This window comes from Bos mutus, chromosome 11 (assembly GCF_027580195.1).
Source record: "Bos mutus isolate GX-2022 chromosome 11, NWIPB_WYAK_1.1, whole genome shotgun sequence".
NCBI classification, from domain to species: Eukaryota; Metazoa; Chordata; class Mammalia; order Artiodactyla; family Bovidae; genus Bos; species Bos mutus.
This window is the reverse complement of record NC_091627.1, coordinates 20,221,096-20,236,095: the sequence shown is the minus strand read 5'-3', so window position 1 is coordinate 20,236,095 and position 15,000 is coordinate 20,221,096. Positions and strand designations below refer to the sequence as shown.

Here is a 15,000-nt window from a genome sequence, read left to right as displayed (position 1 = left end):
TGAGAGCAAGTCACTTCTGAGTTTCTTGATCTCTGTTGACACTGCTCCTGACTCACCTCTCCTCCCCTGGAATAAGACGTCAGTTTCCCTGTATTGTGAAGATACCATAGTTGGTTTGTAAAGCACTTTGAAGAATAAGCACTGTGTGACAGTGCTAGATATTATGTTTGGGGGGTTCTCTCCTTGATTCCCTTCCCCATAATAATGAGTTTTGTTTGGGGTTGTAATAAGTTATGAATTGCGTGGTTTAGATAATCATAAATATTTGATCAGCTGTCCCCTTGAACAAAAATCGTGGCGCTTCCCCCCCCCCCGTTTTTTTTAAAAATTCTGTTGCATCTTTGTAGTATTGTAATTGTATTTTATGCCTGCTTTTTATATTAAAAATTAAATAAAAGAAATTAAGACATAAGCATTTTCCTACTTTTCCTGTGAAATACTCTTGCAACCTTCTAAAATTAACCCCCCAAAATTACCTTCCCTTAAAAGAGGGGTATAGCAAAGAAATCTTAATTGAGGTTACACACTTGGGGATGTTCAGCCCCTATCGCTTAATCCATGGAGAAATACAAAATCAAATTTCAACTAGGAGTTTGTATCTAACATCAGTATTTTAAGGAACATGCAAAATTGAGAATCTCATTTGAGTGTCAAGGATAAGGAAAAGAAGCAGTCTATTTTGGTAGAATAGTGTGCTGACAAGTAGTTTTCTAGAAAGAACTTTTTGGTAATCAGTGGGGTCTTTTCTAGGATACCTTGCTGGCTATCTGATCTGGGACAGATTATTCAGTATGGGCTTCAGTATTTTCATCTGTAAAATGGAGACTGTTTACCTACAGGATTCTTGTGGGATTAATGATGTGTACAGAATATTTGGGGTGGCTCTAATGCATGTTCCTTTCCCTTCCAAAGGGGAAAAATTGAGAACCCTCCACCTACGATACTATATTTTCTCTAAGGAGTTGCTTTAAGCATTGATAAAGTATAGAAGGGGAAAAATTGAGAACTCTTCACCTATGATACTATATTTTCTCTAAGGAGTTGCTTTAAGCATTGATAAAGTATATCTAAATAAAATATTTGTTGGACTAAAAAAATCACACAGTTTATACTACTTGGCAGATGATAACTGCATATGAGAAAAGATTTACTTGGACTTTTTAAAAAATGTTAACTATAATTTTTAAAACTATAGAATGAATGACTTGTTTTTTTATTTTTAGATGCCGTGTTTCTCTTCCTGTTGGTCCCAAGCAGTAGTTCTAAAAGGATTAGTCTATATTTTTAAAACTGCACCTTACCTAACTTAAAGCTAATCACATTAAAACAATTCTGTTTTAAGACTCAGAAGAGTTCAAAATAAGTTTATTTTACACAGGAAACATTTTCTAATAAACATCATTTACTTACTGCATATAATAGAATAATGCTACTCAATTATTAGGTGAATGTTTTTAAATGTTAGGTCTTATAAGCTTTTATAGGAAAATACAGTGGATAATCTTAACAGCATGTTTAGAGTATGATACCATAATGAGAATTAAATCCATGAGAGCTTGGCAGAACCCAGCAATACCCTTTGCTGCATATATTTTCAGTAGGCAAACTCTGGTTGAGGTTGGCTGTATTTTGTACCAAATTCCAGTAACAGTTAATTGTGCAGGTGGAATCCTTTTAAAAATGGCAGCACTGTGCTTGAATCTCGAAGTATATTGGGATTGCCTCTTCATAAGTAGAGATTGCTGGTATCTTTTGTTACTAAATGCTTAAAGGTACAGTATGAAGTTAGAGAACTACTTTGGTATATGCGTTCAAACCAGTTACATTTTTGCTTGCCTTGATATCTTTGCCAAGGAGGTATTTCATGATAATATGATATAATAAGGCCATCCTATTACATCTGTATTACAACATTCATCCCAGGAAGTGGACCCTGGTTAAGTTATTAAAATTTCCAAAATCCCACTGCATTCATGTGCATTTGTGTTTTGGAGAGGATGTATTTCTTAAAATATTTTAAAAGTTGAGAAGTAGATGTAATTAGTTCCCAGTCAAAGCTACCTCCTCAGAATGGGCTTTCTGGAAGACTTCCATCCATCACCAGCTTTCTCAGAATTGCAGATGTCTTAAGTGCTACCTTAACCTAATAAAGTAGGCGCAGAGGATTTTTAAAAATCAGCATTTTTTAAAAAGTGTTTAATTGGGCTTTTTCAAGTCTAAAGTATCTTTGGCACGGTTGACTAAACTTATGATTTAGCAGTGAGCTTTTTTTTCCTTTGGTTCTGTTATTCAGAATCCACTTTGTGTATAGGAATAATCCATCATTCAGACTTTATATTGGTCTTCCGGTAGTGAAGTATTGTAGCAGTTACCCATATGTTTAAGGCCAGCATGATCACGAAACGTGTAAGAACTGAAATCAGTCAAAAAAGAAAAGTGTGTATTAAAAAATACTGTTTTCACATAAAATCACCACCTTCTCTAAGTAGAAGCCTAAATAGGCTTAACGTCGCCTACCCACCACCCAAAAGGAAACAGAACTATGGATCATGTCAATGTTAGTGCAGCTGTGGCTCCAAATATTTCTGGGGGAGAAATGGTCTTATCATTACTACCTCTGGCCACTTGGCCTGACTTCATGAATAATTTCATCTTAAATGCTTAATTTGGAGGAATCTGACTCTGGTTGGTAAATGCTACAACTTTTTAAAAACCTGTTATCATTTTTTAAGTCTTAAGGGTGGTGGTATCTTAGAAAATTCCATGTTAATTAAGCAAAAAGTGGTACACTGCAATCAGTTAAGATAATTCTGAAAAATGTCAAGGTATGTTTTATATTAAAGTAACCATGACAATGTGGCTTTTTGTTAAAAAGGAAAAAATAATCTCAATGACTTGATGAACACTCCTGATAAATAAGGTTTATGAGACTTAATGTGTCTTTGGGGTTGTAAAACACTTTTAAGATAGATGAACTGTTTTTAAGAGATGATTCTCAGATATACTGGTCACTTTCATGAACAGCTGTCACCTTAGATATAAAACAAATCACAATTAGAAGATTCTTGACCTTTTAAAATCAATTTTTAATATGAAATTTGTTTTGTTATTCAATTATGGTTTGACTCTCCTTTGCAAGCAAGAATTCACATCCTGTAGGGAAGCCTCAGGTTTCTCCCTTCCCCACTTGACTCAGGTATACACTCTGGCCAGACACTTTTCAACCCTTCTCTCAGAGCTAATGTAAAGTACTTGAGCCAAAGATAAAACCCTGGGATGGGACTAGCAAATGCATCCTGCTGCTTTGTGGCACTATGTCTCAGATAAAATGAACTTATTTAAAAGGTCTACACACCAAGGACACATTTCTAGTCTTCATAGAATAAATCACCCTACCTGTTTTAATAATTTTTCCAAAGATTTATATGCTTGAAAACTCAGCCTAAGGAATGAACGACATTCTCTTTAACCCAAGTTTGTTTTCTCCTCCATCATGGTAACCCTTTAAAAATAACAGAACAAGGAATGGAGTAAAACGATTGTGTCACTCCCGATCCTGCTGCCTGTGGGCAGTTCTCTGAGGCTCCCTGCCATTGCCTTCCCTCTCATTAGACTCAGCCTGGGGCTCTCCCGCCAGCCCTGCTGGTGTTGCTCCATCCTCCTTGCTCACAACCTCCATATGTGCTGCTCCTTGTTAACAGTCTCTTCGCTCGTCATCCCTCTCCCCTTCAAATTCATCTTCCCAGCTCCCTCCAACTATGTCAGGCTTCCTTGTTAGGTGCTCATCCTGTCCTCATTCGAAACACTTTATAATATTTTTCAAACATTGTGTGATGACCTCACTCTTCATTTCCACTGCTAGAGTGGAAGCTTTATGAAGATAGGAATCGACTATCTTGTGCATGTTCTATCTTGGATATGGCAAGAGGGTGCTTAGCACTATACATGGAGACTGATGAGGGCCTGCAGTATACTGCAGCTAGCTTCCAGTGGGGCTAAACTGGCTCCGTTAAACCCCAAGATAATTTACAAGTGAAGGAGGCAGATGGTGTAAAGTTCAAAGAGGACGTGGGCAGAAAAATATTGCGCTTACTTGTAAGATCATTGGTGGTCATTAAAGTTGTCATTATTCTTGCTGTAAAAGAAAGATTTCAGCAATAAATATCAACTTCTCAGACATTTCAGTACTTAGCAAATATCTTTCCATTTTAAATACAGGAATACACGCTAACTGTTCTTGAAAGATCTGAGTAGAAGAGAACCCTGGATGGAGAAGCTAGTAGTTTAAGATTTTAGAAGAAACATGAAAAAGTATAATTCAAATATCAACAATTAGTAAATCTAGTGAATGTAATAGCTCTGGACATTTTAAAAATGTTCCTACCTAGAGTATATATTCATTTTAGGTAGTTCCTGCAAGAATCCAAATGAACAGCGGAAATTCTAAAGTTGAGACCAAACACACTATGGCTCCAGGAAAACTCCACTGCTGCAAATTATGTTCATTCACAAAAGTCAATGTACGATTCTCATCTCTTCAATTTATTACATCATAAACATTCATATGTTTAAAACAAGTTAGTGGATTTAATATAATCAACTTGACGCTTTGCAAACATCAGGAGGACTGTTAATAATAGGTCATATTTTTGGAGAAAAGTGTCCTTTTACATTTTTTTAGCAACTGAAATACAGATCTTGCAAAAAATGGAGAGTAGTGTGCACGAAATCAGTCTTATAAATAAGGATACACTAGAGATTCAAGAGTTAACATGCAAAGGATTTAAGCTCAAGGGATTATGACCCTTGGACATCAAGTTAGCACACCCCTCTAGGCAGACACCCCACACACACACACCAACAGGGGACACCCCATCAATTAGAGTTGTGTTCTTACCTGCACAAGTATAAGAAGCGAGGGTCCATGTCAGAGTGCTCACGGCTCCTGAGTCCCTGCTCTTCCACAGGTACTGGAGCTGTGCAAACTTACTGGCTGCACTGATGAAAGTGCATAAATTCTGTTTGAAGATAAAACAGGAGGAAGGACTCCCTTAGTTTCAAATGCAGAAGAGCACCAGATACTGAAAGCCCCTTTGAGGGGAGAAGGGGGGTTATGCTTTTCGGGATTCCCCAATCAGGGATTGAACCTGGACCACCAGAGTCCTAGCCACTGGACCACCAGGGAGTTCCCTGAAAGCACTTTTGAAATCAAGCTTTCATGTCAAGTAATAACCAACTTGCACAAGGACAAAAGCCAAGTTTCATGATAAAGAATGGAGGCAGCAGCAGCATTCTTAGGTCTAACCCACCAACCCCTTCAGGTGAGTAACCAATGTGCAGCAGCAGGTAGGATGTAACCGAGGGTAAAAATCTGCAACGGCCACAAAGGCTTATCTGTCCCCACCTGCCAATAATAAGTTGATGTATAGATAGTACAGTAGAGAGTGGGGGCACCATACTGCTTTGCACTGAGATTTATAAACTCAAAGCAGCAAGCTGGGGCGCATCAGCTCTGAGTTTCCGGCTGTTCTGATGAGCCACGTGGTGAGACTCCAGCCCTGTGCTCCATGACCTCTGCTCCCCAATGAGATTAAGAGTACAGCACCCTCTACCCTGAGCCAGGCCCAGGCTGCCATGGTAATGTCACAAGGCTGAGAGCCAAGTCCACTTTCCAACAAGATGCTGGAGGTAGAATGGGTCGAAATCCAGGAGTTCGGGTGTGGCCAGCAGTGACCACCAATTAGTTCTGCTCCTTTTCCCATGAGGTAGAAAAGTTCATGTCAACCACCATTTGATCTTTGGTCAAATGCTTCCTGACCTGCTATCAGAATCCTATTCTTACAGCAAGGAATTTCTGGCCCTTAACCAAGGAAGGAAAAAGAATACAGCACTTACCTTTTTCCAAGGAAGAAAAAAAAGTGTTTAGGGGGCAAAGTTAGAAAAATAATGAGTATGTCATCCATATATAATTACTAACCTGATAATATGGCACTAGTGGCAAAGAACCCACCTGCCAATGCAGGAAATGTAAGAGACATGGGTTCCATCCCTGGGTTGGCAGGAGGAAATGGCAACCCACTCCGGTATTCTTGCTTGGAGAATCCCCATGGACAGAGGAGCCTGACGGGCTACAATCCATTGGGTCACAAAGAGTCGGACACAACTGAAGTGACCTAGCACCCAACCTAAAACTCTTCACTTCATGCTCAGTTCTTCACTCGACTACTAACTCCACAATCTGGTTCTCGAGGGCTCCCCCCACCAAATGAAGTAAAAATATTGTGCCATACATTTAAGTGAGAATAATGTATTTTTAATATTCGGATAGCACTGGGCTTTCATCCCAGCATGCTTTGGTACAGCTGCAAAGCACAGGGGTGCTTTCGACACAGCGGGTTGAACACTGGATCTATAAAACTGTTTGCAGGGCAGATGTCACAAGGAAAAGAGGGAAGACAGACTGCTGTGAACACACGTTCTTCTCTGGGGCAGTTTACTCACCATGGCCAGATCTAGGATCCACTGCTGCAGAGTGAGGATGAACCAAGCAGACACACAGCTTACCACATGCTAAGGGACATAGCAACGGCTTGTTGGCTGGCAGTTCCACCACCCGACCGTGGAAACAAACCAAGAACACAGAGGTTACACGTCTAAGCCAAGTGTGGACTGGGAACAACTCTGCTAGAACTTGTCAGTTTGGAAAAGACAAAAGTGGTCCAGGTGAACACTTGCTAAGGAGTTCAAAAGCACAGAAGCAGAATTCTGGAAGAAAATTACAAAGAACCCTGTGTTCTTGGACCCATCCTAGGGCTGGGAACGTTCCAGATGATCTCAACTGCCCATTTTATTCTTGACCATGTAGACCTCTCCAACATAATGTCAACAGTTAACGCACCTTTGATGTAAGATGTGACACAGTATATTTTTATTATTTTAAAACATGAAATTGTGGGATCAGAAGCCTCCAGGGTCTAGCCATATCAGTCTGATTAAAAGCCAAAATAATCACAGCAGTCTAGAAAGTGAAAGTCGCTCCGTCATGTCTGACTCTTTGTGACCCCATGGACAGTCCATGGAATTCTCCAGGCCAGAATACTGGAGTGAGTAGCCTTTTCCTTCTCCAGCTGAGCCACCAGGGAAGCCCAAGAATACTGGAGTGGGTAGCCATTCCCTTCTCCAGTGGATCTTCCCGACCGAGGAATCAAACTGGGATCTCTTGCATTGCAGGCGGATTCTTTACCAACTGAACTATCAGGGAAGGATCCTCATTTGCTATCATCTCTTCCAGAATCATTCCATTCCAGACACAATAGTATTGCTATTCCTTGAATATTTTCAAGCATACTTCATCTGAGCCCTCATATACTTAACTGTTTATCCTCTTCTTAGGAAACTTTTTCACCTGATATCTTTATGGCTTGTTGGCTCACTTCCTTCAAGTGTTTACTCGTATATTACCTTTTCAATAAGTAGCTCCTTGTCCACCCTATGTAAAACTGAGATACCTCCTGTCTATTACCTTTCAGTGCTTTATTTTTCTCTGTAACTCATACCATGCAACATTCAATATATTTAGCTTATTAAATATGGTTTTCTTTCCCACATAACTTTTGTGAGCACAAAAAGACTGTGCGTAGAACAAGACTGGCTCATAATGCATGTTCAAGGATCGACTAAAAAACTAGTTAAACACTTAGGATGCCTGATACAGGAGACGTCTTCTGCAAAATTGTTGTCACGTGAAACTGTTTACTGGTTTCCTCTTTCCTGCTAACTCCAGTGTAGAAATGACACAGTTGGGTAGAGCAATGCTAGGAGACAGGAGAAATGATACCTGAGTGCCACCAAGCTCAGTGATGCTGCAGGAAGACAGCCCGGCTAGAGAAGCAGAAACAAACACAGAAGTTGGTGGCCAAGCCAGGGCGCGGATGGCCAGGAGCCTCTGCCGTGACCACAGGCAAGTCATTTTGCTTCTCTCAGCCTTGGTTTGCTTATCTGCAAAATGGGACTTAATATTCCTTTACCCCATTCATCTCCTCACTGCTTTGTGGCATACTGTAGGGACTCAAGAGGCTGCCAGGATTACAATTAATAACATTATTTAAATGAAGAGCTTTGAAACAATCTCTGTGCTCAGGTCAGTGGAACGAAATACAAGTCGATACCAGAAAAGGCAACCTGAATCTAGGAGGAGGAATTTTGTTTTTCAAACACTCTCTAATTTGAATTTTAAACTACTGTTGCCCAATTCTGTACCATTGCACCTCATTCCACTCATTCCAGACACACATTTTATAAAACTTAAGCAGCCGTAGCAGCAACTGAGATCCTAAAGATGACTTATTTGTAGAGTAGCCAGACAGCAAATTAAAATACAAGACATCCAGTTAAACTGGAATCTCAGATCAACAACAAGTGATTTTTTAGCATAAGCATGTCCTGCATAGTATATGGGACCTACTATTACTTATAAAAAAAATGCACTATTAACATGGCCACCCTGCTTACTTGCGCTCTGTAAGTCACAACTGGAAGAAGGAGGTTATAAACATATTGCTGATACCTAGAGTTGCCATCGGAGAAGGCAATGGCACCCCACTCCAGTACTTTTGCCTGGAAAATTCCATGGACGGAGGAGCCTGGTAGGCTGTAGTCCAAGGGGTCACTAGAGTCGGACACGACTGAGCAACTTCACTTTCACTTTTCACTTTCATGCATTGGAGAAGGAAATGGCAACCCACTCCAGTGTTCTTGCCTGGAGAATCCCAGGGATGGGGGAGCCTGGTGGGCAGCCATCTATGGGGTTGCACAGAGTCGGACACGACTGACGCGACTTAGCAGCAACAGCAGCAGAGTTGCCATCAGCACCCACATTTTCTAACCTACAGCTCACCATTTGCACAAAGCTGCTGCATTTTATTTAAAAAGTAAATCCCACCATGCTTTTCATCTTTAAAGTACTTTTTCTAAAGCTTTTTTTAATCAGCTAGGGCTGACCTTGAAGCATTGAGGGGCAGTAGAGTCATGCGCTCCCTCTTTTTTTGCAGAGGAAAACTTAGTCTGGGGGCTTACAACTCGATCCAACAGCGGAGGGTCAGGACTCAGTCCACACCCAGCTCCCTTCTGCAGACAGGCTTTTAGTACAACAGCCACATGACCCTGCCACCTGCTCAGCTCCCCTTGTACTCCTGGTATTGTCATTCTGGAAACAACCCTAAAAGGTAGGCATTTTGCTGCCTCTTCATAGACAGAACAGCTGCAGCCCGGAGGGCTGGGCTTTATGGTCAGGGCCCAAGGCCATCCAGGCAGCAGGCATGCTGGGGATTCCCACCACTCCACGCCCACCTCCTCACATGCTCTACGCAGACGAGGCTTGGCCATCCCGCCCCCCTTTCCTCCACCCTGAAGCTCAGATCATGTCACTGATGTGGCAGTACTGACTGCCACTCAAAAAGGCTCTCAGCCTCTTAAGGAGAGTGAGGTTCAACAAGAGAATAACGGGAGTTTTGACAAGCAGAATGAAGATGGAAGGCAGGCCCACGTGCACAGAAAATGCTGAGTGACATGAGAGGAGACAGGTCTGTGTGACAATCGGAGTCCGGGGAGACCTGAACCAGCTGTCAGGAGCCCAGACCCACCCACTAATAAGCAGTAAGAAGCCAAGCTGACCAGGTGTGTTAGTGGCATCGTGGTACAGACCAGACATGCCTGTCAAATGGGTACGTTTCGGGGGAAGGAAGAAATGTCTCCTCTTCCCTAAAGAAGACACGTGGACAACGTGGCTGTTAGCAGAGGTGTTCCTGCAGCCCAGCCTTGAGGTCCTAAGTCTACATTCCACCCGGTGGGTCAAGGCACTGTGGGGTACCCTGGTCTCAGAGGGGAGACCCCAGGCACAGACATCTCGGGCATCCCTGGGCTGAGGAGATACACTCGCCCACAAGGAATCTTACCTTGGAGATTGCTTTTTCTTAATTTAACCAAAAGAATAAATATCTGGTAAAGGATCCTGCTTTAATAGGGCTTCCATGGTAAAGAATACACCTGCCATGTGGGAGACCTGGGTTCCATCCCTGGGTTGGGAAGATCCCTTGGAGAAGGGCATGGCAACCCACTCTAGCATTCTTGCCTGAAGAATCCCATGGACAGAGGAGCCTGGCGGGCTCCAGTCCATGGGGTCGCAAAGAGTCAGACATGACTGAACGATGAAGCACAGCACAGCACAGAACCCAGAGTAATAACATCCTACTAGCAAAATGGGTGGATGTGAGAGTTGGACTATAAAGAAAGCTGAGCACTGAAGAATTGATGCTTTTGAACTGTGGTGTTGGAGAAGACTCTTGAGAGTCCCTTGGACTGCAAGGAGATCCAACCAGTCCATTCTGAAGGAGATCAGTCCTGAATATTCATCGGAAGGACTGATGCTGAAGCTCCAATCCTTTGGCCACCTGATGCGAAGAGCTGACTCATTGGAAAAGACCCTGATGCTGGGAAAGATTGAGGGCAGGAGGAGAAGGGGACAACAGAGGATGAGCTGGTTGGATGGCATCACTGACTAAACGGACATGAGTTTGAGCAAACTCTGGGAGTTGGTGATGGACAGGGAGGCCTGGTGTGCTACAGTCCATAGAGTTGCAAAGAGTCGGACACCCCTGAGCTACTTAACCATCTGAGCTACGAGGGAAGCCCTTGTTCTGTACCTCCTGCTGAACTGATTAGCAAAACTAAACACACCCTGCCACCCCACCCGGTCCCAGCTCCAGTCCCAGCTCCGATTCTCAGATGCTGAAAGGATACATGATGATGTACGGCACTGCCCGTCTCACATCCCCATTGAAATGGAAGACACACAGCAGGAGGATGAGATCTGGAAAGGAAAGGCTTTGAGTGGGGGCGGGGAGGTGCTGAGGGCCGAGGCTAGGCAGGGGGAGGGGGGCGGCGGTGTCGGTTACCTTGTGCGATGAGGATGGGGAACTCCAGGTATGTCAGCAGCGGGTACTCATAGTAACACTGGTACCGGAGGAAGACCAGGAACCTGGGGAGACGGAGGACACTCCTGAGGTCAGACTCACCCGACCCCCACAGCAGGCAGGCCTGGCCCCCACCCAGGAGCCTAGGTTTGTGCGCAGAACCCGAGAACTGGAGCTGGGCATCAGCAAATGGTAAGGAGGGAGGTACAGAACAAGGGCTTCCCTCGTAGCTCAGATGGTAAAGAATCTGCCTGCAGTGCAGGAGATCCAGGTTCGATTCCTGGGTCAGGAAGATCCCCTGGAGGAGGAAATGGCAACCTACTCCAGTATCCTCGCCTGGAGAATCCCATGGACAGAGGAACCTGGCAGGCTACACAGTCCATAGGGTGGCGAAAGTTGGACACAACTGAGCAACTAAACCACAAACCACCACAGAACAAGGAGGATGAAATATCAACCAAATCATCTCCTCGACTTCTGGAGCTGGGCACCGGGGACTGCCAAGCTGCTTCGGATGGTCAGTTAGAAACAGATCTGACCAGGAAGAGGAAGAGACTGGGCTTCTGGACCCAGGCCTGCCTGTCTCTAAGGCTGGGCACTTCAGAGGCCCCAGGCAGCTGCCTCAGAAGGATGCACTCAAGAAGCTCAGGAGGCCAGGAAGGACCTCTGAGGGGGGCTGAGAGCCATCCTGGGTGGGCGTCCCGGGCACTGGGCATATGAGGGCCCAGCAGTGGGCTGGGGAGCCTGTGTTTTGAAAAGAAGGAACATCCTGCGATGATTCCAGTGGCCTCCAGAGTACTGTGGGGGGTTAGGGGGGTAGGGGGCAAGAAAGGGGGACTCTTCAGTTCCTTTAAGAAAATTCTAGCCCTGGAGAGGCTGCAGCGTGGAGGGGTGGGGGATAAAGACCCCAGGGTCCCTCCTCTCAGAAGAGGTCTGAGCTTCCTGCCTTCCCAGCTCACACCCTGGCCAGTCCAGCCCCTTTGGAATCTAAATGCCTCTGTCGTCATCCCGTCATCCCCTCGGGTGTGTCTCCCGCCCCCCCAGGCCCTGTGTCCCCCTCAGGGTGAGCCAGAGCCTCCACAGACCACGTGGACTTAATGGTTCACATCTCCTAAGCCAGGAAGGGGTGTGACCACAGCCCCATGCCCTCACCTAGGGCCACCCTGTGACACTGGCCAGCACTTAGCCCTCTGGCTACCTGCTGAGCCACCTTCCTGAGACCACCTGGACTCATCCCTCCAGCATCACCTGCTGAGGGTGGAGCCCCAAGGGGAGCGCAGACTCTGAGACTTGGGTACTGGGCTCACAATCCCCAGCAGTTACTAACCTCTGGGGCCTCAGCTTCCCTACCTGTAAAATGGGGACAAGAGCACAACTACCTCATTCCCTGTATCTGCAGATGCTTTAAACCTAACACCATGTCTTTAGCATCTTTCTCTGGCCTCACTGCCTCCAATCCAGCTGCCGAGCTTCTGTTTACAAGGGTCCCTGCCTGGAGGGCCTCCTTCTCCAGGTGGCTACCTTTTCTGGTCCCTGAGAGGATGCCCAGAGGTTCCCCTGCCCTGGAGCAGACCAGGGCATCCCCTGTCCTGAATGATGAACTTCTCAGTTCGGTTCAGTTGCTCAGTCCTGTCCGACTCTTCGCGACCCCATGGACTGCAGCACTCCAGGCCTCCCTGTCCATCACCAACTCCAGAGCCTACTCAAACTCAACGTCCATCACTTTGGTGATGCCATCCAACCATCTCATCCTCTGTCATCCCCTTCTCCTCCCGCCTTCAATCAAAGGGCATGGCAATCCACTCCAGTATTCTTGCCTAGAGAATTCCACCGACAGAGGAGCCTGGAGGGCTATAGTCCATGAGCTCACAAAGAGTCAGGCACGACTGAACTCAGCAATTATCTATTCTCCCCCAGAGAAATGGGGGAGCACTGAGGCAGGGAGCACTTCCCCAGAGGGCCCCCCAAACCGATGGAGGTCACACACCCTAGGGTTGGCCCCTCTGATGGGGGTGTCCCTGGAGGGACCCCACAGGTCCCAGGGTGGCCCCTCACGCCTTGTGCTCTGGAGGTCTCCCCTTTCTCCCACCCTGTCCCCTACCTTCCTTTTGGCGGGAGAAACTGGGTCCCACCAAGCGGGCTGCCCCGACCCAGAAGTGCTTGCCCAGGACCCACCCTCAGAGTTGCCCGGTGGTAACGAGTCCGCAGGCTGGCGCGGGGCAGGTGGGGGGTCTGGGCCTCACGGGAGAGGAGCTAGACTGCTGGGTTCGGGTCTTTCCCACCAAGTTTACAACTCTGCTTTTCGCTGTTCAGGTCTTTATGACTATTACTTTGCTTATTCAGAATATTACTACTTTTTCTGTAAACTGAGGTATAACTGATATACATTATATTAGTTTCAGGTGTACAGCATAATTCAGTATTTGTATATATTGTGAAACGATCACTGCAACAAGTCTGGCTATCATCCATCACGTTCAGATCTTTAAACACTGAGTCAGGGCACCCACTCCTGACTTTTAAGGATAAACCAGCTCTTGAAACAGTCTTCAAGTGCCGACTGGAGCGCCAGCTGAAGTCCAACTCCAACTCAAATTCCCTCTACCTCCAAAAAGCTCTGCCTTCTCTGACACCTGGGCACCCCTCCTCCCCGAAGGGTGTAACTTTTAAAAGCCAGAGGGTCCAACCCCTCATTTTATAAGTGAGGAAACCAAGACCTGAGATAGGGGAGGGTGGGTTTAGAGAAAATGCACACGCGAGTCTCGAGGGGCCAGTGGCCTTGCTCAAAGCGGGATGACTGGTTTTGTCATTAACAGGTGGAGTGACGATTTCTCTGAGTGTCGGTTTCCTTATCTATGTAATGAGCGTGCGCCCACTTTCGTTCCGGCGCAAGGCTGGGGGAGCAGCAAGTATGGAGAGGAAGTGAGCAGTCCGGGCAGGCGCTACTCCCCGCGGCCGGGGCTTTTGGGCTCGGTTCCCCGCGCATCTGCTTTAGCAGAGCCGGGGAGCTCCCGGGCTTACTCACCCCGCCAGCTCCAGCAGCAGGCTCGGGAGGCTGATGCCCCGCGAACTGCGCGCCCCCAGCACAGCAGAGATCTGCGGCAGCTTCAGCGCCGCGCACACGACCAGCGTGCTCCAGTTGCACAACCACAGCAGCGTCTCCATGGCGCCCGCTGGGCTGGGACTCGGGGGTTCCGCCGGTCGGGCCGCCTGGCGAGGGGAGCCGCTCAGCTCTCGGCCGCCGGGTCCACCGATCCTTCCGCCTTTCCTGGCCCCCACCCGCGGGGCCGCCCCGTCGAGGTCCGCCCCTCCGCCTCCCCGCCCCCGATCTCCGCCCTCGGCCCTGCCCAGGGGCTTCCTCTCCCTGAGTTCATTCCGGCCCCGGCTGGTCCCGCCTCCTCCCCCGGTTCGCCCCCACCCTGGATCCGCTCCGCCGGAGGTGGGGAGGGGGTCTCGCCTCCTGGGTCCTTACTGTCGGGGTGCACTCCTCCGCCCTGCCCCTGGTCCGCGCCATGCATCGCCCCGCCGGCCGCTCCCCTGGTCCTGTCCCTCCGCCCCGGGCCCGCCTCGTGTCCTTTGCGTGCTGTTCCCGCTGCTGATTCACTTTCCCGCGATGTGAAAAACAGACTCGAGCAGTTCTGAGCCTCCGGGCGACGCCCAAGAAGGGGCCGCTTTCCCACGGGTCGGGGGTGCGGGGGACAGAGCTTGAACCCCGGAGGGCGAACGGGCACCTCTCGCGGGGGGCAGGGACCATTTTGTTAAGAGTTTATTACTTCTGAAACGTGTGTTTTGTTTTGTTTTTCTTACTAAAAATTTCAGAGATAGACTTTTAAAACAGCCCAGCTTATATCTGTGCGGCCTCCGCAATTTAGACACGGAGAAAGGACCCAGGTCCGGCCAGCCTTTCCTCCTGCTGAGAGCGGAGGGCGCCCCATCCCTGAACTGCTCTTTCCTGGGGGCTTGGTCCTCTACCCTGAAGACTACTCCGCCAGAGCCTTGCACTTCAGCGCTTGAGTGAGATTTTTTTTTT

The 15,000-nt window shown here is 46.8% G+C and overlaps 1 protein-coding gene across 1 annotated transcript; it reads right to left on the bottom strand.

The window, feature by feature from the left end:
* Window positions 1–1,348: 1,348 nt before the first annotated feature.
* On the bottom strand, window positions 1,349–14,580 carry SLC66A3 (solute carrier family 66 member 3). The gene is made up of 8 exons (XM_005892543.3): window positions 14,443–14,580; window positions 13,996–14,180; window positions 10,953–11,035; window positions 10,798–10,867; window positions 6,502–6,559; window positions 4,898–5,018; window positions 4,094–4,135; window positions 1,349–2,413 (listed from the first exon to the last, which is right to left on the bottom strand). The coding sequence occupies exons 1-8, from the start codon at window positions 14,482–14,484 to the stop codon at window positions 2,322–2,324; spliced, it is 693 nt and encodes a 230-aa protein (XP_005892605.2). The 5' UTR covers window positions 14,485–14,580; the 3' UTR covers window positions 1,349–2,321.
* Window positions 14,581–15,000: the final 420 nt, after the last annotated feature.

Bases quoted from the DNA above. Each gene is read 5' to 3' on its own strand.
- SLC66A3 (XM_005892543.3), bottom strand. From the start codon at position 14,484: ATGGCGCGGACCAGGGGCAGGGCGGAGGAGTGCACCCCGACA. The intron at 6,560-10,797 runs GTATCCTTTCAG...GCATGTGGTAAG, and splicing joins GCAGTGCCGTACATCATCAT to CTGTGTGTCTGCTTGGTTCA. The intron at 2,414-4,093 runs GTAAGCGCAATA...GACTGATTTCAG, and splicing joins GACCACCAATGATCTTACAA to TTCTTACACGTTTCGTGATC.